At 38.0% G+C, this 27,615-nt stretch overlaps 2 protein-coding genes across 5 annotated transcripts in view; one reads left to right on the forward strand and one right to left on the reverse strand.

The window, feature by feature from the left end:
• Positions 1 to 44: 44 nt before the first annotated feature.
• AP3M1 (adaptor related protein complex 3 subunit mu 1) lies at positions 45 to 25,110 on the forward strand. 2 transcript variants are annotated; one of them, XM_067710476.1, is made up of 9 exons: positions 45 to 359; positions 10,188 to 10,463; positions 11,157 to 11,328; positions 15,112 to 15,249; positions 17,288 to 17,373; positions 18,048 to 18,181; positions 19,050 to 19,257; positions 20,730 to 20,874; positions 21,346 to 25,110. In XM_067710476.1, the coding sequence occupies exons 2-9, from the start codon at positions 10,191 to 10,193 to the stop codon at positions 21,444 to 21,446; spliced, it is 1,257 nt and encodes a 418-aa protein (XP_067566577.1). In that variant the 5' UTR covers positions 45 to 359; positions 10,188 to 10,190; the 3' UTR covers positions 21,447 to 25,110. The 2 variants fall into 2 exon arrangements, with proteins under 2 accessions (XP_067566577.1, XP_067566578.1); XM_067710477.1 differs by lacking the exon at positions 45 to 359 and adding an exon at positions 405 to 834.
• Positions 24,706 to 27,615, reverse strand: part of VCL (vinculin) — a 101,495-nt gene continuing 98,585 nt past the window's right edge. For all 3 annotated transcript variants that reach the window (XM_067710473.1, XM_067710475.1, XM_067710474.1), the window contains one exon: positions 24,706 to 26,820. In XM_067710473.1, the coding sequence (XP_067566574.1) occupies positions 26,674 to 26,820 (147 nt within the window). In that variant the 3' untranslated portion in view covers positions 24,706 to 26,673. The remainder of the gene's footprint in view (positions 26,821 to 27,615) is intronic.

Below are 27,615 nucleotides of genomic sequence, written 5' to 3' on the forward strand. Positions count from 1 at the left end.
TCGGCCTCACCCATTGGCTAGTTCACAGCTCCTCCTAACCCCGCCCTCCCGATTGTAGGGACACCCTGACTGGTTTAGGCTGCGGATGAGCGCCTAAGTCCAGAAGATGTGAAAGCTCCCGTTTGTCTAGACTCTGGATGATCTAGTAGATTATATCCTAAAATGCAAAAGACGTCTTTCTCCTCATTCAACGTCTTCTCACTCATTTACTCTTTCCAGTACTGTTGGTTACTTTGAAGCTGTTAGTCAGGCAATCTATCCGGCATCCCAACTCCGGGGTCCTCACGGTCTTCTCAGCTGCCTCGGCCTCCGTCAGGAGAGGACCCCGCGTCGAATCACTGACTGGCCCAGGAGTCGGGGTGAGTGTGAGGGGCTGGGGGTCTGCGGACAGGGTGGCATCACGAAAAGTGGGACGTAGGCTGAATAGCTCGGGCTCCCGACTTCAGTCTGGGGTGCGGGAGCGTCTCTGGTGCTGTGGACCGGGGCCGCGCCTCCCTCCCGGCCTTCCGGTCTTTCTTGCCAGCTGGGCCGGAAGGGAAAGGTGCACCTGCATCCCACTGTTCTCAGGCCCTCAGGCTCAAGAGGTTCAGGCTCATTGGGGTCCCTCACCGTGCTCTGACGCGGGAAAAAGGTCTTGTCACCCACGGAGAGCTAAAGTACCGACGACTTGGACCTCAGCCCCAGACTTCTGCTGTGGAGGACAAAATCCTTAAGTGTCCTGAGCGGACGTCCTGTTAGAGGGTGGCGCCTGGATGAGCCTGGGGTAATGCGGTGAGGACAGTGTTGCAGTTCTTCAGAAACGAGTTGATAGGACTGTAAACTGAAGAGGTGACAGTGAGTATGGAAAAGTGATAAACGATGTGCTTGGTTGGATTTGGTGGATTTGGATTGAACCCGAAGCTGAAGCTTGATTAAGAACTTGATACCTCTATAAAACTAGGAGTCCTCACATGAGAAGGAGGAATTTTGTGGAGCTTGGAATATATCGAGTTTGAAACAGTAGTTTAGGTGGAGATGAAAGAAAAGTTTATTTGAAAAAAAAAAGCCTGATAAGTAAGCCAGAAAGAAACTTTCCAGGGGAGAACCAAGACAGGTTAAGTTCGTATAATTTGGTAAGAAGTATTTGTTTTGTTTTGGGGAAACTTATCAGTGACATGAAATGCTGCAGGGATCAAAGGAGGAAGTTGAAGTCTGAGAATAGGTTGTTGGATTTGATGATTAGGAAGTCATTGGATCATTTGCGAGAACTGCTCTAATAGAGTCCGTTATTGAGAGGAGAAACTGCAAGTGTAGACTAATGCTTCTTCGTTTGGAGCATGAAGTGAAAGATGGTTGGCAAGGTCCATAAAAGGTTTGGGGTTTGTTTGTTTTGTGTGGGAGCAGAAAGCAAGTAACTAATGTATAAGATTAAACATTCAAGAAACAGGAGATAAGACCTGGGAAGAGAGGAAAGGGGTTGGGATCAAAATTACAAGTGGAAAAATTAGTGTTAGAAAGAACGGAGGACACTTTCATTTGAGATCATAGTAAAAGTGGAGGATTGAAATGAATGAAAAATTACCTGAATCTTAACATACCTTTAGTAGGAATGCTCTCTTGGCAATAAGATTAGCTTTTCTTACTGAATCTTAGGATTTTACAATGTTTTTAAACAGTCAACATAATAGACTATTGGAGTTCCCTGCAGACTAGATATTTTTAAGTAGCTCAATAATATTTCAGTTCATACATAATGAGTGACATTTGTAGAGAAGAGGAATTCACTCTCTCTCAACAAATGACCTTCTCTCCTTTTACGCAGAGAAAATAGAAGCCATGATCTTCTTGCAACCAAATGTACAAATCTGCTTCCCTTCTGTTTAAAGAGGAAAAAGTGTCCCTTCTCCTTGGGAAGGCAAATCCTTTCACCTAGTTTCCCAGTGCCATCCTCTCCTGACTTCTCAGGGTCTTTTTTTTTTTTTTTTTTTTTTGGTTAAGTTACTTCTTCTCTCCAATTCATCAGCCTTTCCCCTTCTACTCACATTTTTCCTTCAGCATTTAAAAATATTCTTCCTTAACTTTATGAACTAATCCCATTTATTTTCTTGTCTTTTCCTCTCCTTCATAGCTATAGTTCTTGAATGTATCATTTACTCTCATCTCTGTTTTTCCAACTTCTTGCTATTTATTTCTCAGCACACTGCAGTATATTTTGTTTCCACCATTCCACTGAGCTACCACTGAAACTGCCCTTACTAAGATCACCAAATGGGGCTTCCCTGGTGGCGAAGTGGTTGAGAGTCCGCCTGCCGATGCAGGGGACACGGGTTCATGCCCCGGTCTGGGAAGATCCCACATGCCGCGGAGCGGCTGGGCCTGTGAGCCATGGCCGCTGGGCCTGCGCGTCTGGAGCCTCTGCTCTGCAACAGGAGAGGCCACAACAATGACAGGCCTGAAAAGATCACCAAATGGCCTCTATGTGTTAAACTGTACGTTCTCATCAGGCTGAAAATTTGCTTCCTTTGAGGCAAAAAAAAAAAATCATACTTTTATGTATAAAGCACGGGTATTTATGGTACATAAAGAGGTGTACAGAAATATTCCATGGTATTAAAATTTTATGGAAGAGGGGTGTGAGTGAACGGGAATATGAAAAGGCACCTTAGGATACAATAATGAAAGTTGAGAAACACTGTAAAATAACAGATATTTTCAGTTTTCCTTGTAGCTTGACCTCTTTGTGCCATTTAAAATGTTTACCACTCCTTTTTTCTGGAAACACACTAATATACTCTGGTTACTAGACTCCCCCCCGCCCCCGCTTTTTTTTCTTATCCCTCTTCGGCCACATCTTCTCAGTCTTTTTCCAGGTCCACTTTCTTGACCCACATGCTACTCAGATTATGAAGTTACTTCCATAGGTTCTTTTCTACTATACACATTCTCTCTTTGTAGTTTTAGTCTCCTTATAGTTATATTTTGCATTAATAAAAAATCATGGAGCTTCCCTGGTAGCACAGTGGTTGAGAGTCCGCCTGCCGATGCAGGGGACACGGGTTCGTGCCCCGGTCCGGGAAGATCCCACATACCGCGGAGCAACTGGGCCCGTGAGCCATGGCCGCTGAGCCTGCGCGTCCGGAGCCTGTGCTCCGCAACGGGAGCGGCCACAACAGTGAGAGGCCCGCGTACCGCAAAAAAAAAAAAAAAAAAAAAAAAATCATGATTACAGTACTCACAAATCTATCTCCAGTTTGGCTTCTCTCTGAAGCACCAGACCTATATATACAATGGTCTTCTGAATATATCCATTGGGGTCAGATATATCCAGAATTGGGTCAGATTGTATAGGACCAGGGCTGAATCCCTTGTTTTCCCTCTCGTCTCCACTGCCTGTTCCCCACCCCCCAAACTTTTCTCAACCCTAAATGTTTCTCTTTTCATTTTACTCCATCCCTATTATCAACACTCTAGTCTAGACCACACATAACTCATCTCTCAACTAGTGTCACAATATTCAGTTGCCCAATTATCCAGTTTCCACAGTGCGATCTTAAAACTGTAAATTGGGTTGCATGAATCCCCTGCATAAAACCATAAAAAATGATTTTACATTGCACTGAGAATAAAGTGAACCAATCTCTGCTTATCTTCTCCATTCTCATCTCATCACTTCCATCCTCCTTCTGAAGTTGCTAAATTTGTACTGCATTTCTTTGTCTTATGTTCTTTCTCACCTTGAAGCCTTGTGGATTTTTATAGCGTACTGTATTTCCCCTATCATCTTACTGTATTAAATTGTTTGCCTTCTTTGCTGAACTCTAAATGCTGTGAGTTCAGGGACTCTTATTTTGTTCTCCTTGTATCCCCATTGCTTAATATATAAAACATTCAAAACTGTTGAATGAACAGGATCAAGATATTGGTTAAAAATCAGAATAGCTAGATTATTTTCTGGTTTCATTCTCTCACCTTAGATACAGGCCCTTCTATACCTCCATTCTGTTATATATAGAAGGAATACATTTTCTTTTTTAGACACTCTTCCAAGGATATTTTGACTATTGTAATTGCACTGCTTGTGAATCATCAGGGTGAGTGTGTTCAACATTCAGTAAAGAGGGTTTACGAAGTATTTAAGCTGCAGTCAAAGCTCTGATGGAACTGCCTCTGAACACAGTTTCTTAAGTGGCTTTAAAATAAGCTTGGAGAATTCTGTTTTCTGACTCAGAAGTCACTAGGAACAAAAAGATAGTTGTGGTGGTAGCTTTCCCAGAAAGTTTATTAAAATAATGAAATAAATAACTGCAGCTACTCAAAGGATAAGTAGCTAAAGAAACAAGCAAATTTACACTGCTGCATGTGGTATTTGTTTTTTGCATTAAGTCCTTGGTCTTAATATGGATAGAAGAAATAAGCTTTTTTTTCCTATAATAGAAGGTTAAGATGGGTTTTGAAGCTAAGCACTGTTGAAAGCTACAAGTGCTGTGCTTTCCTCTCAGCACTGAGGACAACAGCAATAAATCCAGATGGCAGTTTAACTTACTCTATTCTTCTGAGACCTGAACTACTGCCAATGAAAACAACTTTGGTGGAAACTTTTCCTGGAAAGAATTTTTCACCAGCTTAAGAGAATGTGTAGGAATCTGGCCGCTCAAGTAAAGAAACTACAAAGTCACTTGCTTCAAGAATAAGCAGCTTTTTTAGGGTATATTGTGGCAATGGAGTACCACAGATCCATGTGAACTACATTTTCTTTAGGATGAATAGTTTAAGAAGATAACCTATGTCAGCTCTCTTAAATATAATTTTTGGTCTAAATAATTTATTAGAATACATTTTGGCTTCTAACTAAACAAGAGGCATATCCTTCAACTCTTCCTCTTAAATTATAAGCTCAAACAGCACATTTGCTGCCCAGTCCAATATGATAACAGCTAGCTCCATGTAATTATTTAAATTTAAATTAATTAAAATTAAAACTTCAGTACCTCAGTTGCATTATCCATATTTCAGGTGCTCACATGTGACTGGTGGCTGCTGTACCGGACAGCACAGATAGAGGACATGTCCATTATTGCAGTAAATTGTACTGACACTGATGCAATAGAGTGTGTTCCTGATAATTAGTTTCTAAGAGGCAGGTAAGAACAGGAGCTCAAGATTCAACTGGATCTGGGTTTGAATCCTAGCTCTGATACTTATTGTATCATCTTAGATAATTGACTTATCATTTCCAAGACTTTATTGTCTTATCTGTAAAATGGGGATAAAAACAGTATTTATAGCATTGAGTTGTGAGGATTAAATAAGATAATATAAAAAAAAAGATAATATAAGAAAAGTGCCTAGGATAGTGTCTGGCCCACAGTAAGTACTCAATTTTAGATACTATTAATTCATTTATCTTTAATGAATAAAATACTTTGAATGAAGCTGAAAATTAATTATTGTGAAGGATGCCATATTCCTTAGGGGGCTCACCTGAAGTGCTCAAATCTGGGTCTCATTGAGTTGATTCCAATGTTCCACTTTAAATCGTACTTTATATTTCAGATGAAAATTTCATTCCACAAAAGGCATCACAATGCAAATTTAGTTGCAGATCTTATTGCTGGGTACTCCTGTTCTATTTTTTTAAAGTGTATCAGAGAACAGAGGTTAAAATTCAGTAGGTTCTCTATATTCCAGTGGCACTATTTTAACACTCAAATAGAAACTGACACAAAGCAAACCTATTAAACAAAGCATCTGACTAGATAAAGTGGAAAGATTTAGGAGGTTCCAGATATTAATCCGGAAAAATTTAATAGGTCCAAAGCCTGAGGTATCAGCGTTTATTGCTGCCAACTCAGGTTGATAACTTGGCTAAATAGAGATGCCTTTGAACAAAGAAACATTTTCTTTTTCTACTAAACTGGAACCCTAAACTATCAATATTAACAGCATCCATACTTTATTAATACAATAATTGCTAAAGCACATCTTAGTAGTTAGTATTATTTACTTAATAACTATTGAACATTCACCAAATGGGAAGAGGAAATCATCACCAAATAGTCTTTAAATGTCAACTGCTTTCATTAAGTAAATGACTTCCTATAAAAAACTGGTCAGGTTGATGTCATTGTTTTCTGTGTCAATAGAATTGAATGAATTCATTCTGGAAACTCTTCCTTTCCTATTTGGAATTTATCTTCATGCATAGAAATTATTATATTCATAGATTTTATATTCTTTCTCCTTAGGCTACATTTATCATTCACTACTGTAATTTTGAATGAATGGACCACTAAACACCTGATACTGATGTTATCTATATAAAAGAAAGGAGCAAGTTAAGGTAGATATTTGTCCACTGTCTCCCATATTACAAGGACAATAAACTTTTTATTTGAAGCATAACTAACACTCAGAAAAGTATACAAGCCATAACATAAAGCCCAATGAATTATCACAAAATGAACACAACTTGTAACCATCATCTAGATCAAGAAATAAAACATTACCGGCACCTTAGGAGACAAACCCTGTTCCTGTCTCAGTCATCACCCACACTCTCCTTCCCAAAAGAAACCATTTGATTTCTCAAACTATAGATTAGCTTTGTCTGTTCTAGAACTTCATATAAATAGAATCATACTGTATGTATCCTTTTGTGTCTGGCTTTGTTTGTTCAATATTGTGTTTATAAGATTCGTCCGTATTTGTTTCATGTAGCAATAGTTTATTCATTTTCATTGCTGTGTATTTCCCTTTAATAATACACTAGTTTATTTTCCCATTGTACTATTAATAAATAATAATAGTTTTCACTATTACAGTATATTTTTATACATGTTTTTTGTGCATATTTGTACGCATTTCTGTTAATCCACCTGGGAGTGGATTTGTGTGTTACAAAGTATTAAAGAATACTTTTTATTAATTGAAAAAATAATTATATTAAAACTAAGCATTTTTTAGACTGAAAACTACTAAACTGCAGTTTTCTAAAAATGTGAAGTTTAGTAGTTTTCAGTATATTCACAAATCTCTAATTCCAGAAGATTATTTTTATTTTTTTATAAATTTATTTATTTTATTTATTTATTTTTGGCTGCGTTGGGTCTTTGTTGCTGCACGTGGGCTTCCTCTAGTTGCAGCAAGCGGGGGCTACTTTTCGTTGCAGTGCACGGGCTTCTCATTGCAGTGGCTTCTCGTTGCAGAACACGGGCTCTAGGCACGTGGGCTTCAGTAGTTGTGGCTCGTGGGCCCTAGATCACAGGCTCAGGAGTTGTGGCTCACGGGCTTAGCTGCACCACAGCATGTGGGATCCTCCCAGAACAGGGCTCGAACCCATGTCCCCTGCATTGGCAGGCAGATTCTTAACCACTGCACCACCAGGGAAGTCCCTCTAATTCCAGAAGATTTTTATCACCTCAAAAAGAAATACAAAAACCAGTAACTCCCCATTCTTCCCCCTCTACCCAGCCCCTGGCAACCACTAATCTACTTTCTGTCTCTGTGCATTGGCCTGAATTCTAGACATTTCATACAAATGGAATCATACAATATGTGATCTTTTGTATCTGGTTTCTTTCACTTAGCATAATATTTTAAAGATTCATCCTGTTGTAGCATGTGCTGGTACTTCATTTCTTTTTATGGCTGAATAACATTTCATTTTGGATATCTGTTATTTATCCATTCATTGGTTGATGAATCCATTCATCAGTTGATAGACATTTGGATTGTTTTCACTTTTTGACTATTATAAATAATGTTGCTAAGAACATTCGTGTACAAGTTTTTGTATGGACATAGGTTTCCAGTTCTCTTGGGTGTATACCTAGGAGTAGAATTGTTGGGTCATTTGGTAACTCAGTCTTTAACTTTTTGAAGAACTCAAAACGGTTTTCCGCACAGCTGCACTGTTTTACATTCCTACCAGCAATGTATGAGGGTTCCAGTTTCTCCACAAACTTGTCTACCCTTGTTATTGTCTGCCTTTTGATTTGATTATATCTAGCCTAGAGAATATGAAATGTTATCTCATTGTGATTTTAGTTCATATTTTGAAAAGATAGTGAGCGCTAGTGCTTATCAGCCATTTGTATGTATATCTTCTTTGGAGAAATGTCTTTTAAAATGCTTTGCACATTTTTTATTGGGTTATTTGTCTTTTATTATTGAGTTGTAAGAGTTCTTTATATATTCTGGATATTAGTCCCTTGTAAGATGTATGGTTTGCAGTTATTTTCTCATTCTGAAGGTTGTCTTTTTTACTTTCTTGATAATGCCTTTTGAAGCACAGAAGTTTTAATGCTGATGTAAGTCTGGGTTATCTGTTTTTTTCCTTTGTTCCTTGTGCTTTTGATGTCATATCTTAAAAATGTTTTCTGATCCAGGGTCATGAAGATTTATGCATATATTTTTTCGAAGAGTTTTATTGTTTTATCTCTTATATTTAGGTCTTTGATACATTTTGTATTAATTTTTGTATATGGTGTGAGATAGCAGTCCAACTTCTTTATTATGCATGTGGAAATCCAGTTGTCCCAGCACCATTTGTTGAAAAGACTATCCTCTCCCCTACTGAATGGTCTTAGCACTCTTGTCAAAAATCAGTTGACCGTATACGTAAGGGTTAACTTAAGAACCTTCAATTCTATTCCATTGATCTCTATGATTCTCTTTGTGCCAGCACCTCACTGTACCTTACATCGAGTTCTGAAATCAGGAAGTGTGAGTCCTCCAAATTTGTTCTTCTTTTTCAAGATTGTTTTGGCTATTCTTGGTCTCTTTCATTTCCATATGAATTTCAGGATCAGCCTCTCAGTTTCCATTAAAAAAAAGGCAGCTGGTGTAATAGGGATTGCATTGAATCTGTAGATCAATTTGGGGAGTCATGTCATCTTAACAGTATTAAGTTTTCCAATCCGTAAGCATGAAAGGTCTTCCCATTTTTTTAGGTCTTTTAAATTTCTTTCAGTGATGTTCTATAATATTCAATGTACAGGTCTTACACTTCTTTTGTTAAATTTAATCCTAAATGTTTTGATCTGTTTGATGCTTTTGAATTGCTTTCTCAATTTCATTTTCAGATTATTCATTGCTAATATATAGAAATACAGTTGATATTTTATATTAATTTTATATTCTGCAACCTTGCTTAACTCATTTATTACTCTAGTAATTAGTGTGTGCGTGTGTATGTGTAATCTTTAGAATTTTCTACATACAAGATAATATCATCTGGAAATTGAGATCGTTTTGCTTCTTTCTTTCCAATGTGGAAGACTTCTGTTTCATTTTCTTGCTTAATTGCCCTGGCTGGAACCTCCAGTACCATGTTGAATAGAAGTGGTGAAAATGGACATCATTGTTTGTTCGTTTTGTTAAGTGGAAAGCTTTCGGTCTTTAAGTATTAAATGTTAACTATGGGATTTTCTTTTTTTTTAATTAATTTATTTACTTATTTATTTATTTTTGGCTGCGTTGGGTCTTCATTGCTGTGCACAGGCTTTCTCTAGTTGCGGAGAGCATGGGCTATTCTTCGTTGCGGAGCACGGGCTTCTCATTGTGGTGACTTCTCTTGTTATGGAGCGTAGGTTCTAGAGCACAGGCTCAGTAGTTGTGGCGCACGGGCTCAGTAGTTTTGGCGCATGGGCTCTAGAGCGCAGGCTCAGTAGTTGTGGCGCAAGGCTTAGTTGCTCCGCAGCATGTGGGATCTTCCCGGACCATGGCTGGAACACATGTCCCCTGCATTAGCAGGAGGATTCTTAACCACTGCGCCACCAGGGAAGTCCCTAGCTATGGGATTTTCATAGATGCTCTTTATCAGGTTGAGGAAGTTTCTTTCAATTCCTAGTTTAAATATTTTTAATTACAAAAGGTTGTTGGATTTTGTCAAATTATTTTTCTGCGCCTTTTGAAATGATTATATTTTTTGTCTTTTATTTTATGAATATTGTATATTGTGTTGATTGATTTTCATATGTTGAACCAACCTTGCATTCTTGAATAAATCCCACTTGGTCAGGGTTATAATCTTTTTTATATGTTGCTGGATTCAGTTTGCTAGTATTTTGTTGAGGATTTTTATACCTATAGTCTTAACTGATATTGGTCTGTAGTTTCTTGTATTGCCTTTGTCTGGTTTTGGTGTCCAGATAATACAAGGATGCTTTTTTGATATATACTAAATTTAAACGTTTTTCCTCCCCCAGAAAATGATCCACAGTCTATTTCTCATAAACTGTTCCGGTGACATATTTCTAGAGAAGCACTGGAAGAGTGTTGTGAGCCAGTCTGTCTGTGATTATTTCTTTGAAGCTCAAGAGAAAGCAGCTGATGTTGAAAATGTACCACCTGTTATTTCAACACCTCACCACTACCTCATCAGTATATATCGGGATAAGCTCTTCTTTGTCTCTGTCATACAGACTGAAGTGCCACCTCTCTTTGTAATTGAGTTCCTACATCGAGTTGCTGATACTTTTCAGGTTGGTTATTCATCAGATACTTTGAATTTGAATTATCCAAGTTATATTATGATTATATTCTTTAAATACCCAGTTTTTGATGTGTAGTCTGTCTCTCTGTCTCTCCCTCTTCTTTTCAACTAAGCATAAATTCATAAACATAAACCTTTTTAGTAGGGCATACAGTAGTACACATGGTGCTCCAGTTACTGTTTTAGAAGAACAAAACAATCTCATGGTAATGGAAGCTGTATTTTTTTTTATGTATTATAAATTATGTCATCAGGAAATAATAGTGCCCTCCACATACAGTTCTCCGAATAGTACCACGATTTTGACTGGTTATGAAATCTTCCAATACTTACACTTTATTTTTTTCTTGTCTTGCTGAATATACCAATAATTTTAAACTGATCTTTGTTTTTTGGAGTACCTAATCAAGGCAAATGAATTTTATAGTTCACATTCTGTTTTAACATTTCAGTGTACTTTCTGGCATAATATGTAATAGGAATTCAATTCAATTTAAAAATATTAAGGAAATATTGAGAAATAGTATATAGAACTATGGAGGGTTTTTTCCCTCTGTTTTACATATTTTCAACATCTTAAACAATGAATTATGCTACTGTAAGCTTACCCTTTAGAACAAAAAGTATTTAGCAAGCCTGTCTTCATGTCTTCCATTGTGTAATGTTATGTACATTTTGTTAGGACTACTTTGGTGAGTGTTCGGAGGCTGCAATTAAGGATAATGTGGTCATAGTATATGAGCTCTTGGAAGAAATGTTAGACAATGGATTTCCACTGGCTACTGAATCTAACATTTTGAAAGAATTGATTAAACCACCAACAATTCTGCGTTCTGTCGTCAACTCTATTACAGGTAAGATGAAACACACTCTGTTAGGAACTGAGCCATTAAAACTTCATAAACAATTCATTTTTGCTTATGATCTGGCAGATTATTAAGGTAGTCCATTTTGGCCAGAATTATAGTTAGTGATAATGTTAAAATGGATATATATTTCTTTTCATGAAAAGAGACTATATCTTAAATGATACAGAACTTTTGGTTATTACTCTTCTGTTATTTTGCTACAAGACTACAAAAATATTATTACTATTGTTTAACAGGAACTAGTAAGACTGAATAAATTATCCCAGTTAATCATAAAGAAGCCAATGTAGTGACAGCTGTTAACTATTGTGGTAATCATTTTGTAATATATACATAAATCATGATGTTGTGTACCTTAAACTAATACAATGTTATATGTCAATTATATCTCAGTAAAGCTGGAAAAAAAATAAAATTAAAATATAGCATTATAAATCTGGCATTATGCTGCATACCCCACAATTACTAGAGTATAGAAAATTTAAGACTGCACCACAGAGTACATGCCATCTCCTCCAAGTCTTTATTTTGTACATATAGAAGATATATTAAAGAGAGAAAATTAGTCTATTTGTGAGATTTCGTGCATTGTGGGCCTTGTATTTGTGTTACAAACTTCTAATTTTGGTTTAATTCTTGAGTATAGCTAGAAATTAGGTACATCCAGAGGACGATATACTTTTGAAAGTATCAAAGTCTTCTAGAGAAAGATTTCTGTGAAATGTTATATGCCACTTCAGCTATACTGTCCACCATTGCAAACCCCTTTCCAAGTGCACTGACCTAAAAAATGGGGTAAGAGAGGCCTATAAGAAAGTGATCATTCCTTTATTCATCCTCTGGGCAAGACTGAGTGTCAGGAGAAATTTAAGGAAAGATAGGGAAGGGTAAGCTGTGACAAAGCGAGAGAGAGGCATGGACATATATACACTACCAAATGTAAGGTAGATAGCTAGTGGGAAGCAGCTGCATAGCACAGGGAGATCAGCTCGGTGCTTTATGAGCACCTGGAGGGGTGGGATAGGGAGGGGGAGGGAGGGAGACGCAAGAGGGAAGAGATATGGGAACATACGTATATGTATAACTGATTCACTTTGTTATAAAGCAGAAACTAACACACCATTGTAAAGCAATTATACTCCAATAAAGATGTTAAAAAATAATAATAAATAAATAAAAGACATCAACTAACCGCCAAAAAAAAAAAAAAGATGGGGTGTCTTTGCTCCTAAAACGTAAACTCTGGATGAGAAACTGAAAAAAAAAAAATTAAAACACATAAATAACAATATAAGATTTTGAAAAGCAATTCCATACTTTATAGATGGTGTAGTGACACTGGAGGGTACACATGGTGTAATATTAAATGGGAAAAAAAAAACAAAACAGGGAGTTCCCTGGCAGTCCAGTGGTTAGGACTTCTTGCTTTCACTGCTGGAGCCCAGGTTCAGTCCCTGGTCAGGGAACTAAGATTGCACAAGCTGTGCAGCGTGGCCAAAAAAGAAAAAAAAAAGCACACAACCATAAAAAGTTACTCTTAATTATACATAAATATTCCCACAAAAAATGTTCTAAAGTTTATAATACCATCTCCAGCTAAGGAACTACATATTATCTTTATTTTTGCATTATACTTTCTGATTTCCAAAATGAACATGTATTTTATAGTCAGAAAAAAATTAGTGAAATATAAAATTTTTTAAATTTGATATTTTTTTAAATATTTATTTATTTTATTTTTATTTATTTAGCTGCTCCGGATCTTAGTTGCAGCACACGGGATCTTTAGTTGCGGCATGTGGACTCTTAGTTGCAGCATGCGTGCAGGATCTAGTTCCCTTACCAGGGATCAAGCTCGGGCCCCCTGAACTGGGAGCGCTGAGTCTTAACCACTGGACCACCAGGGAAGTCCCATAACATGGATTGTTAAGGCAATACATTACAAAGATCAAGAGAGTGGTTCAGTGGATAAAGTAATCTCTCCTGAACTGTAGTGGGTGGCCCTAGGACAGGGTCCTGGAGAATCAATAGAATTTAGGAAGAGAGGGAGGAATAAGAACATTCTTCATAGATGGAACTGTATGAGAAAAAACACACAGTGAAAAATCTTGAATTGTATTAACCTGTTTAACAGAAGTAGAGCTGTTTTTCAGTTGAGTAGTGAGATAAAATTAAAAAGTTAAGTTGAGGAAGTCCTGGCATGGTAGTCTAAATATTTAGCTTTAATCATAAAGCCAGTGGGGAAACATTTAAAGTGTTTGAACAGAAAGATTAAAGGAGTGTTTTTAGAAAATTCTGGAAGGCAACAGGATTGGAGACAGGAACACCAACCATAATTACACTACAAAGTTGTATGTGTACTTTGACTGCAACTACAATCGAACACGGGTTTGAACTGCCCGAGTCCACTTAAAGTCAGATATTTTTCAGTAAATACATATTATAGTACTACACAAGCCGCAGTTGGTTGAATCTGTTGATGCAGAACCATGTGTACAGAACACCAACTGTAAAATTATACATGGATTTTCAACTGCACAGGGATCAGCACCCCTAAACCCTGTGTTGTTCAAGGGTCAAGTGTGTATTTATTATTTTTAATAAATTTTTATTTATTTATTTTATTTATTTATTTAGGCTGCGTTGGGTCTTCGTTGTGCGTGGGCTTTCTGTAGTTGCGACGAGCGGGCTCTCATTAACGGTGGCTTCTCTTGTTGCGGAGCACGGGCTCTAGGCACACAGGCATGCGGTGGCATGAGGGCTTCAGTAGTTGTGGTGCACGGGCTTAGTTGCTCCTAGGCATGTGGGATCTTCCCAGACCAGGGATCGAACCCGTGTCCGCTGCATTGGCAGGCAGATTCTTAACTACTGCGCCACCAGGGAAGTCCCAAGGGCCAATTGTATATTTTAAAGTGAAATCTGAAAAAAGCAAAATTATCAAAATAGAAAAAAATAATAAATGCAACCTGTTTTGAAGGAAATGTTTAAAGAAATGTACCAAAATGTTAATGGTAGGTGTATTTTGGTGATAGGAAGATAGATTTTTTTTAGCTACTTTTCTGAACTTTTCACATGTTGTTGTTATTGTTAAGCATGTACTACTTTTGAGTTGGAAAAGTAAATTAACCAGAATGTTAAATATGTCACAGCTCAAGGGTATATGTTTTGGACAACCAGACTTATTTTCAGACATATGTCAGTTTACCAGGAAATTAGCCAGATTTTGAACATTAGCCATATTGCATGTGGGTGTGCCATATGGGTGTGCTGACCTTAAAATGGGAAACGGCCAGAGTATGTTCTTCAGCCAGTTAACTCTGCTTGGCGGCATCTCATGTATAATTTAAGCTGAATACCAAATGGCCTACTTATCACTCTGTATTCTCGGTGCAGACATTTTATCAGCAGAGGGTTTTGAAACAACCAGCCTCTTTTTTCCTCAGTGGTAGCAGGATGAGATTCTGTTGTTGAGCCACTGGAATTAGGTTAGGTTACTGTTAACACACAGGAAGCAAAAGATAAGTAAATGAATTTAACCTGGTTTGGCAGATAGACACAGGACCACATGGCCTATTTCTGTCTTCTAGAAATTTGATCACATTGGTATGGATATGTCTCTGACAGTTCTGTAAACCATCCACAACTTCAGTGGAGAAATACCCAAACACTAAAGAAGCAGCTAAAGTACTTGAGTTTTTTTTTCTGTTAAGAGCTTTTCTGATGAGCATCTTATGTGTTAGCTTTGCTTTCTGTTTTTCCGGTTTCTAGGCAGTAGTAATGTTGGGGACACACTCCCCACTGGGCAGCTGTCCAACATCCCATGGCGCCGAGCAGGGGTAAAGTACACAAACAATGAAGCCTATTTTGATGTCGTTGAAGAAATAGATGCAATTATAGATAAATCAGGTAATTGTGTGCATATTATCTTATCAGGGAAAAAACAGTTCAGCTGAATAGAAAACCGAAATCCCTTGGCAGTATGCATTTCAGTGGAAAAGCATTCATTTTCAAATCTGTTTATTTTGTCCAGAGGTTACATATTATTTTCATAACCTCTAGTTGAGAAATGCCAAACCTTTGTAAATCAGATCTAATGCCACCTTACTTTAAGCCAGTTATTACCCTATATTCATTTCCATCTTGCCATTTATTCAGTTTAATATTTGTTGTATATCTACTATGCACCATACTTTTTGCTACCAGTTTATCTGCAGTCCTTCTAGTAAAGACCCCAGACTAAAGAGCAGTACTGTATTAGAACCATAACGTTTTATTAAAAACATCTAGTCCAACCCTCACATTTTATACAAGGCGAAACTGAGGCTTAGAAGAGTTAAGTAATCTGTTCAAGGTCACACAGCTAGTTGGTGTGTGAATATGAGTTACTGTGAATTATAGACACTGTCTCTACAGTGAGTGCCCTTTTTATTATAAAATTCCATTTTATGGAATAATAGCTGTACTATTAAAGAATAATGGCTCTTATTTCTTAAAAGTTAACAGCTAGCTTAGTCCATTTCATTAGAAGCTTGGCTAATTTTATTTTAAATATTTTAACTTTGATTTATTGTTAAAGTATTTTAAATAAAATTAGCCAAGTTTCTAATGAAATGGACTAAGCTAGCTGTTAACTTTTAAGAAATAGGAGCCATTACAAACAATAAATGCTGGAGAGGGTGTGGAGAAAAGGGAACCCTCTTACACTGTTGGTGGGAATGTAAATTGATACAGCCACTATGGAAAACAGTATGGAGGTTCCTTAAAATACTAAAACTAGAACTACCATACGACCCAGCAATCCCACTACTGGGCATATACCCTGAGAAAACCATAATTCAAAAAGAGTCATGTACCACAATGTTCATTGCAGCACTATTTACAATAGCCAGGACATGGAAGCAACCTAAGTGTCCATCGACAGATGAATGGATAAAGAAGATGTGTGGTACATATATACAATGGAATATTACTCGGCCATAAAAAGGAATGAAATTGAACTATTTGTAGTGAGGTGGATGGACCTAGAGTCTGTCATACAGAGTGAAGTAAGTCAGAAAGAGAAAAACAAATACCATATGCTAACACATATATGGAATCTAAAAAAAAAAAAATGGTCATTAAAATATTTTAATTTTGAAAACAAAAACACTAATTTGAAAAGATACATGCACCCCAGTGTTCATAGCATTATTTACAATTGCCAAGATACGGAATCAACCTAAGTGTTTATCAACAGATGAATGGATAAAGAAGATGTATACACAGTGGAATACTACTCAGCCATAAAAAAGAAAGAAATTTTGCTATTTGCAGCAATACGGATGGACTTGGAGGTCATTATGCTAAGTGAAATAAGCCAGATAAAGAAAAATACTGTACGATATCACTTATGTATGGAATCTAAAAAAATACAACAAACTATTGAATTTAACAGAACAGAAGACTCACAGATATAGAGAACAAATTAGTGGTTACCATTGTGGGGTGGGGTGGGAGAATGGGAGATACAAACTGTTGGATGTAAGAGAAGCTCAAGAATGTATTGTACAATGCAGAGAATATAGCTAATGTTTTATAATAACTGTAAATGAAAAGTAACCTTTAAAAATTGAATAAATTTTTTTTAATTTTAAAAATCACTGGAAAAAAATATTTTAACTTCATATCCAGCAGTCTTACAAAGTAGACGCTATAAAGATAGGGACAGGTTTGATTTTCCTTAGAATTATCATATTCTAACCAGAGATAGGTATAGGCCATGGCACTCAGTAAAGAAGCTATCTGAACTAGTGTAATGGGTCCTCTGTCCACTAACCTTTTAATAGATGTGCAAAGCTTCAGTATGTCTGACACCCAGGAGATATGTCCATTACTTCAGATACAGTGATAGCTCTAGTAAAGATGCAGATTCCAGTGATGTTATCACCTTTATTTCTTTCTTTAGGATCTACAGTCTTTGCAGAAATTCAGGGGGTAATTGATGCTTGCATTAAGCTATCTGGAATGCCTGACCTTTCCCTTTCTTTCATGGTAAGTTTTCTCCTGTTTTGTAGCTCCTTGCAAGCCTAATACATGTGAAGTACTAAATGAAATGATAAATACTGAGACATGTTTGTTTTAGATTGCAAAGGATTATCTAAGAAATATTCCTAACACAGCTTCCAAAGACAGTAGCTTACATGATGAGCATTGCCTTTATGGAAAGGCTGAGGAGGGGTCTTTGTCTCTGAGTATGCTAGAAGTAGCTTAAATGGCTGGCTGGCATCTGCAAATGTGCGGTGCTACTTTTCCTGAATTATTACATGCTTTGTTGATATGAAAGGGCATTGATCTTTTGCATCATTTTAGATACAGCATGATACACTACTAAGAACCATAAAGAGAACTGAGCTCTGATGCTATCTCTGCCTCTAACTTGTCCTGACCCTGAGCTCTTTGAACCTCAGTTTTTTCATCTATGAAATGGAAATGATACCACTCACATTTCCTACCTCATGGTTATTGAAATTCAAATAAAATAATGTATATAAAATACTTGCAGACTTTAAAGCATTGTGAAACTAAAGTTGTGTTGATGTGATCATAACAAACTCTTACATGACTGCTATATCTTGATGAAGCATATAATTTCTCATAGTATCTGAATTAGAGTTACAATATTCATTATACTTTATAAATATGGTTGTCTTCTGTTTCCCTGGCAGAACCCGAGGCTTCTAGATGATGTCAGCTTCCACCCCTGCATCCGGTTCAAGCGTTGGGAATCTGAAAGGGTTTTGTCATTTATTCCTCCAGATGGAAACTTCCGACTCATATCATATCGTGTCAGCTCACAAAAGTATGTTGATGCATCAATCAGAATCTCCTGTCAAATATCAGTGTACTGCATAGAACTCACTTTTCCCTGTTTCATTCTGACAAGTTGGGTACTTGAATTCATCATTGCTCCCTTTAGCCACTGCTCACCAGGAGACCCAGGAAGAACTGGTGAAAATGTGTGTCTAACATAATCAGTATACTTTGAATCTTAAGAGTACAGAGTAGTAGTAAATTAGACTGTAGTAAAAATATATATCTGAGAGCAAGCATTTTGGACCATGCATAACCTGGGCAAAACCGTAAACCCATACCATAATTTTACTGTGGTCTGTGGACGTCATGGCTGATAGAAGGAGACAGACTTACCTGTAGCTCTCCAGGACATTCTTCAACTAACTGGCTTGAAGTTACTCTTCTCTGCAGTGAAGTTTAAATGAATGATTTAGCATCGTGAGTTGTAGCTGGTTTGTCCCTTGAAAATATCAGAAAGTATTTTGGGTAACATCAGAACAGGACTTAAAAGCAGAGGAATTGTTTCTTGGCCCTTACCACATAAAAACTGATTTATTTAGTTTGTATAATTTTAAATTATCTTTCTATGGGATCTTATTTCATTTCTTTAAACTAGGGCTGTTTGCCCCAATTGCTTATACTATAATTAAGCTTCAGATTTCTATCTTGATTTGTATACTTACTGCTCAGAAATTGTATAATTCCTAGCGGAGTGTTTCCAGAACACTGTGCTATACTCAACCTGCTCTGGTACACATACTCAATCTGCAGTTCTGGGGGTATAGGATACTCTGGACTGAGGTTTTCAGGCCACCTCTGGAACTCACACTATTAATTGTATGTTTTTGTGGTTGTGTCTTTCTTTCTCTTTTTAGTCTAGTGGCAATACCAGTGTATGTGAAACATAGCATCAGTTTTAAGGAGAACAGTTCTTGTGGTAGATTTGATATTACAATTGGACCAAAGCAAAATATGGGGAAAACTATTGAAGGAATCACAGTGACAGTTCACATGCCAAAGGTTGTGTTGAATATGAACCTGACACCAACACAAGGCAGCTATACTTTTGATCCAGTTACCAAGGTACAGCCACCTAAAATCAAGAGTGAGCAAGTGTTTCTGCAATCTTTATTTTGTGCTTTGGGGATGTGGGGGGACAGAGGAAAGGGTCTAATGTCTTGGTTAAAATTGAAGTTCCTAACAAAACCTGGAATGCATACTGTGCTGTGCTTCTGCCACTGCCTGAAGAGGGAATCCTGCATCTGCTGCTGAGTCGACAAACAAAAGTGAGACTCATTCTTTCTTCCTTCAGAGTCTGCCTTTACCTATCCATTGATAATCCAGAGATTCACTCACTCTTCAGTGAGGAAGATGTCTCATAGAAGCCTGTGATATAAATTTTGTCTTCCTTTAACAAACAAGGAAACTAAAGCTCTGAGGTCAAGTGACTTGCTCAAGGTCACACAGCTAGTTAGAGGCAAGGTTGGGATTCGAACCTAAGGCTATCTGGTAAACTTTTTAAAAAGAGAAAAGCATTATGTGGATATAATGATCTATTAATTGTTAATAGATATTATAATCTATTAATTGCTAAATTTTCTGTAGAAATTAAGACCTTTCTCTTCCTTTCTAATTTAAAAGCATTGTTTCATACTCTTCCACAGAGGATGTTGGCTAGGAAAGCTGCCTTCTCACCCTACATATATTTGCCTCTAGCAGAAGGATTTCAGAGAAATTGTAAAAGATGATTTTTCTCTCTGCTTCCTGCTTGGGTAAAAAATGATTCTTTTCTTCAGTAGAGTCATTGAGCTACCTGGTAAATGCAAAGGGTTTTCTTTTTTTTTTTTTTTTTTTTTTAGTAAAATCATTGAATGTTAAAGATCATCTAATCCAATACTGAGGATTTGAAGAATCTCCCCAGAGACCACACAGGGATGAGAAGTGAAGGGGGAGCTCCAGATCCCTGGCCCTTCACCCCAGCTTCAAACATAATAGCTTCAATTTCTCATCTGTTACTGAGCTTCCTCACTAAAGATTTCATTTGAACAAAGGGTTCCATCACTAAAAGTTTAAAAACACCAATTTAGGCCCATCTTCTTATTTTATGGAGAAATAAACTTAGGCCCAGAGATAAACAGTAAAGGTGGTATAGTGGAAAGAACATTTGATACCAGAGAGCTGTAGGTTCAAATCCCAGCCTTGCCTCTAACTAGCCATGTGACCTTGAGCAAGTCATTTGACCTCAGAGCTTTAGTTTCCTCATTTGTTAAGACAAAATTTACATTACAGGTGTCTATGAGACAGCATATGAATAGTGCTAAGCACAGTGCTAAATCCAAAAGTAGATGCTTAACAAACATTGATTCTCTACCCTCACTCTCCATTCAGAGTCACAGAACTAATTAGTGATAAAACTCAGTGGAAATCCCAGGTCTGTTTCCAAGACACTTGTGCTTTATTTTGTACAGAAGTTTATGGTGTCTTTGCACCTTGTCTTTGAACATATGTCTTTAATAAATAGTTCAGAATGTTTTTGTTTTTTATGTCTTTTTAAGGTACTAACGTGGGATGTGGGAAAAATCACTCCACAAAAGCTCCCCAGTCTTAAAGGACTGGTAAATTTACAATCTGGAGCACCCAAGCCAGAAGAGAATCCAAGCCTCAACATACAGTTCAAGATCCAGCAGCTTGCCATTTCAGGTAAGGAGAAATTTGACTTGTGTTTAAGGGTAATTGAGTTTTGCTGAGGTCAGCTACTACGATCTTAGAAGGGTTACTGACATTCCGTCTCTACAAAGAGCAACAGCTCCAGTATGCCTTTCACTTTGTGCTATGGGTACAGTGATTTTGGAGAGCACCTTATTTCACACAGCTTCCCTTCACCCCTACCCTCATTCAAGCACAAAGAAAGGAGTCATTCATACTCACAGAAAGTAGAATTATCCTTAAAAGACACTGCTTGTCCACATGGGAATCTGAACTAAAACCATATTTCCATAGTGCTATAATCTGTGAATGGTAGAAGACACATTGCTTCCAAATGGTGACAAGCACACTGGTTAATGTCACATTTACTGTGTAGTAAACTCTATTTGCTAAGCAAATATTGTATTGGTTGGTGTGACCAGGATAGTAATTTATTCCTTTCCTTACCTATTCTTTTTGACACAGGCTTAAAAGTAAACCGCTTGGACATGTATGGGGAGAAATATAAGCCATTTAAAGGAGTCAAATATGTCACGAAAGCTGGAAAGTTCCAAGTGAGGACATGAGAAGAGGCCAGAATTCCTCAAGATATGTTTGTTTTCCAAGTGTCATTACAGTTTATTACCATTAGGTACCAATTGGATGGGAATACATATTCTAGTTAAAGCATTTGTGTCAAGCCACACACCGCTAACAGAGTTGCTTAGTAATCAGTGTAGGGTTCTTAAGTAGCTTTAAGCTAAGGAAACTTCTGAATGACTTAGCTTATTTGTATCTTGTCACCTAGGATGATTTTAGAGGTGATTTCCTCCATAGGGAGACACCAGCTGGAGGCTGCATATTTTAACAGTCAAGGCAAAAGTCTATAGTGATAACCTCTCTCCTAAAACAAGTGAGCTGGTCTCAGCAGGAGCTATCTTAGTCTGTAATGTCATGTATCAAGTGCAGCCAAATGTCACACTTGATCTTAGCCATCCCAAATCTTCTGTCCCAACAGAGGAAAAATTCCTCCCACCCCAAGAAGTTTACAGAAAACTGCCTCTTCAAGTGTTTGCCTTATTCAGCTTTTCACTTATGCCATTAAGCAAGCACTGTAGCAAAAGCCACTCCACATGGCCCTGGCAGGGAGCACTGCTGCTCCATGCTCCATTCTCACTGTACTTGGTATTGTATTTTTTATAAATAAGATTTTTATGTAAAGCTCAGATTTTGATTTATAGGGATTGCTTGCTGCAGTAAGTACCATCTCAGTTTTGTGCCACTTGGTTCAGCTGTTAGCACAGTAAAAATGATTTGTATCAAAGGGGTGAATGCTTTAAGGTAATAAAAGGAACACTACTTCTGCTTTTAGGAAGTTATTGCAAGCACAAGCATTTGAGATTTTAAGCAAATTAATGTAGTAAAAGAGAAACTTAAGTGAACCTTTGCCATCTTCATGTTTTATAAAGCTTATCCAACACCACTTAAAACCAGTCAGCCTAAAGGCCTCATGCCCTAGTTCAGCTAAAGGAAGAAAATGTGCCTGCCTCACTGTTGTCAATCTTTTTTTTTTTTTTTTCTTAAATCTTTTATCTCTGTTGTTGTTCTTAAGGGTTTCAACTTGTCTACACTCCTTGTCTTCAGGGGAACTCCCTTTTCATATTGTGTGCTTCCCAAGGCTATAGTCAATAGATTCCTTCCTGAAACTATTGTTGTAACTGTCACTGGAGTACTTAAATGTCTCTACTGTACTGACAAAGTACATTATAATGAGGCAGAAACAAAATCCTCAGTAACATTGATAAACCTGTATTGATCTTCATGGTTGGCAAGTCAGTCCACAGTTGTTATCATTTAACTTGATTGACTTAGAAGTCCTTGCCCAGTTATTTTGCTTCATTAGACATGAAGAATGGAGAAAGTTAAGGTGTAAGTTCTTGCTCTTGCTATTAGTTTTCTTTGTGACTCCATTCTTTTCATTGTCAACTTATCCCTTACCCTTATCATGCTAATCGTAGCCCTTACACTCATCCCATTCTGCTGTCAGGGCTAGTGGTTGGTGCTGGTACAGGGAGCCCACTGTACAGCAGCATTCTTACCTTTGCCTGCCTAGGGCACCCAGCCTGCCTTTCATCTAATAGGAAAGGTTACTTTTTGCAACTTAGTAATTTCTAGGGTAACCAATATCAGCTTGGCAGCTAAAATTAAGATGTTGCCAAATATTTATTCCCTTTGCCTAAGATTGGTTACCCAGTTCAAATGCTTTTCATTTTAATGTCTTCCTCTTCAAAGTTCATACCTCAAAAGAGCAATCAATACATTTGCTTTTCTTTCTGCAGAATCCCTAATCTCAATCATCCATATATGGACTAATTTTCTTTCTGTGCTATCTTCTCATATACAAGCAGATTGTATTCCAAGAGTCCCTTCTTCTAGCAATTTCTGCTAAAACTTCCAAGTAGACTGTTTCCTTTTACAATTAAATTATTGTATTTATTAATTTGATTGAATCCAGTAAGTCCTTTCTCTAGCTCTGGCTACACTGTCAATAAAAAGATGAAAGCAACAAGTTGATTTTTTAGCTTGACTGTTAATTCAGCATTCTCAGCTGGGCATGCCACAGTGTTAGGGCAGGCTGAACACGGTCACATTTTACTCTGCCTCATCACACAAGGTGTGAGGGCTGTTGCAGAGCACTTCCAAGTGCTCCTCTCTTGACCTCAGCCTTATATATTTTCTCTAACCATCACCCTTTTAGCCACAGACTGAATAATAAGTGATCAAAGCTACTCTCCGTACCACCACGTACTAATAACAAAGATCCATGAATTCTTAGTAGTAGTGAAATATTTTCAAGCATAGAATTCCAGATAATTCCAGGATAGCCTCATTTTCTAAATTCTTAAAGGAGTATAACCCAAAAGCTCATTTTCTGCATAAAGGAGTCACCATCATTTTATTCAAAGGGAGTTCATGTGATGGGTTCATTCCTTAAGTGCTGCTATAGAAGAACCTTGGAAAATACTGGTCCTGGTGTCCTTAGAGTCATCTGACTTGAGAAAAACTATAATGCAGCAGGAAGGCAGCACCAGTGACCATATGGTAAATAGAAAAAATGAGACCGTGAATACTGTTTTCAGATATTACTGAGCTAATTCAGTACCTCTGGACAGTTCCCTTTAACTCAGACAGCTGGAATCTGCCTCCCTAGTCAGCAACTTTTCTATGTTAAAGCAGTGATAAATGTAGTCAGCGGTACTATCCCCCTTTAGTGATATTTACCACTTTCATATATAGAAAATAAGGCAAAAATACTGATGTCCCAGCTCTACTTCAAGAACCTGTTCCTCCTCTTAGAGCTTCCTCAAGCAAGAAGAGGAATATGTGCCCGAAAGCTAGCTCTGCCTCATAACTCTGGTGGATCCCTGACAACCCTGTTGTTCTGTATTGGGCTTTAGAATATTAAATATCAACCTGCAATATTCCTGCACATGTAATAGCTTTAGCTTAGGGGATAGTGATGGCTTCCACATACAGCCAGAATCTTCTAAGGTGGACTGCTTCAACCAGGGGATGATCTGTATCATCTGGCTGCTTTCCTCTGTTAACCTTTTGTCACTTCTGCTCCTTCTAGTTTATAATCCCCAATGTTGTCCTTTATTACAAAGGTCTTGTTAAGTAAATATATTACCACTGGTTTCTTCTTCTTCCAGTACAATATTTGGATTAAATAAAAACCTTTAGTTTCCACATTTTGAGGATTAGCTTCACTGGCTATTCTTCAAAACAAAGGAGAAACCTGATCTAAAAGCTCTTGCTGAAATAACTTATCCATCATTTAAAGCATTATTTATATAAATGTACTTTATTGTTTTAAACAGAAGAGGCAGAAAATATTTGCATATAACAAATCCTAGCTTATAAATGTAATTTTTTAGTGATGTCTAATCAGCATTCAGGGATTTTTTTTTTTTTTTTTTTAATTTGCTTCACTGTGTCTTGAGCACTGATATTAGAGAAAAGCATATTGGCATAAAGTGTAAACCAGTGTCTCAAAACACTGGAAGAACTTGGAGAGCAAACATGATTTTTCTTACTTCCTCTAAGTAGTCTTTAGTAAAACAAAAGGTGATCTTTGGCATAGATTCATGCTTTAAAGGCATTAATATTGCATTTATATCAGGTAAGCAACTATACAAGGATGCTGAGGGCCTTGAAAATAATCATCAGTTAAAAGAAAACAGAGGAAGCCTGAGTGTACAGTACCAACTTAAGACAAGTTTTACACATTCGATGTTAGGGTCTAACACACACTGGAGGTGGGGAGGACATTCAGGCAAGGGTTCTTACTCCTTTACTCATCCAGTTCTGGCTTTGGGAAGAAGTATAGTTTCATGTGCTGGGGAATGCTTAGACAGCAGTGGTAAGTACAAGAAAGGAAAAATTGCCTTCTCTCACTTTGCTAATAGGAAACTTACTATGGTGATAATTAAATATTATACCCATTACTCTTTTGAACAACTGTACTTAAGGAGGGAGGGTAGGATGCAAGGGGCTTGGCTGTTGTTGGCTGAGGGAGGTAGGAATCACTGAGGACTGTTTCCCATCGATTCATCCCCAGCAGTGCCAGAATTCCAGTCTGCAAGTACCACCTCCCTTAGGTAGGCAGTGTCCTTCAGACAGGACTGCCTTTCCATTAGACACTCCTGGGGACAAGCACCAATTCTTAGGACTGAATTTCAAAAGGATAAAAACGATCTTTCAAAATTATAGAACAAACATATATCTTTAAAACCTTGTTTAGGAAGGGTGTGGGAAGAATACAAAAGCCAGGACAGGAGACATCATTTGGTTAAAAATTAAATGCAGCATTTCAGCTCAGAAAGAACAATAAGAGCTAAGAATGAATGATAAGGCCTCAGCATAGATCTCTGCAGGCAGTGACAAAGCGTGGAGTGCCTGGGAGTGGCCCTGCTGGGAGGATGGGCAGGGCCACGCCCCGGCCACTCTGCCTCTCCAGTGGCAGAGAGCACCAGGACACACAGTGTGTTCTTGGGATGGCTACCTTGGCAGGCCGAGGCAGGATATGGGACGGAAGGTTTCCCTAGCACAGACATTGCTCTGGAAAGAGGTAAAGACAGAATCACATGATTTGGTGATTTCCTCCTGACAAAGTGAAATTTGGTTTTGTACTGTGGGAAACTAGAAGGATTAAATTGGGGAAGGGCAGGAAGTGAATCCAGGCCCCACATGCTGGGGCTCCCCAGAGGCCACCTTCCCCTGCAACAGTGAAGGTCACTCCTGAAAAGGACCAAGGTAGCACAGCCAGGGAAGGCAGGCAGGGTCAGCAGCAACATGGAAAGCCCAAAAAATTTTGGAGGCACAGTGATTTCCTTAACTGATTTGCCTGGGCCCTGGGTCTTGGGAGCCTGGCGGAAAGAATGGGGAGACGGGGGCAGAAAGGGAACTGTCCTTTAGGGAACAAGCGCAGAACAGGATGTCTGGCTAGTGTTCACTCTTGGATTCTGAGTTTATGTGAAGTCCATGGGCTAGAAACCCCGTCTGCCTATTGGGACAGAGTGTGCACAAGTAAAGCCGTGGTCGAGAATACAGGCTTTATAAGGAGACACATTTCAAAGTGTCCATGACAAGAGTATAAATGTTTTCTAATGTGAAGAGGCCCCATTCCTTTCTGTTATGTCAGGCCAAGATGTGGCTTTCAACCCCCCAGTAATCTTGGGTGGCTCCTGGGACTCCAATCATTTTCATTCTGTTCAGCAGGGGCTTCTGTGTTAGCCAGGTTCAACCAGGTGTCTACTGGTACCAGGGAGTCTTTCTAACCCAGCGCAGTGTAAATCCAGCATCTGTTCGAATTTTGATTGAAGCTGCTTCTGCTTCTCGAACAGTCTCCTTCACAGACTGCATGAGGTTCTGGGCATTGTGAACCAGCATCTCTGTGGCCTGTAAGGAAAGAGGAGCTCTCCATTACTCACAGTCGCTGATGGAGCCCTGCCTCTGAAACAGGCTTAAGCCAGGAATGCAATGCAGTTTACCCTACCTGTACCTGGCATCCCTTGTATTTGTCACATCACTGGTGGTTTATAGCTGGATCACCAAAAAGAACCCAAAACTGGACCATCACTGATTTTATACTGTACCCTTAGGTGGCTTCTAGTGTATACTCCTTTCCTGGTGTTCAAACAAGCCCCTACCTCGGGCTTCTGCAGTCCCCTCTACCTAGAATGCTCTTTCCCCAGGTATCCCATGGCTCACCTCTCACCTCCTTCAGATCCTTGCCCATTTGTCACCTTGCTGAGGCTTTTCCTGCTCACCTTATTTTAAATCACAAACCACCTTCCCAACTCCCAGCATGCCTCATCCTCCAATTCTTTCTTCACTTTTCTCTACAGAACTTACCATCACTAATTGATGTACTGTATGTTTTACCTAGGTTGTTTATCTGATGTTTTATCTAAAATTTAAGTTCCATGAGGGCAGCAATTTTGGTCAATTTTGTTCTCTGCTGTACCCTAGTGTTACGTCAGTGCCTGTCACGAGGCATTTCATAAACATTTAATTAACACATGAAAAACTAACCAAGTAAACCAACCACCTTATAAATCCATGAAAATCTAAATAAGTAAATCTTGTAAACATACAAAATACAGGACTGAGATCACACTAGTAACTAACTTATCAATCCATTAACTCAGTAATTTTTTTTTAATTCTTAAATATTTTTGAGCTGTAGACCCT

This window comes from Pseudorca crassidens, chromosome 16 (assembly GCF_039906515.1).
Source record: "Pseudorca crassidens isolate mPseCra1 chromosome 16, mPseCra1.hap1, whole genome shotgun sequence".
Taxonomy (NCBI): domain Eukaryota; kingdom Metazoa; phylum Chordata; class Mammalia; order Artiodactyla; family Delphinidae; genus Pseudorca; species Pseudorca crassidens.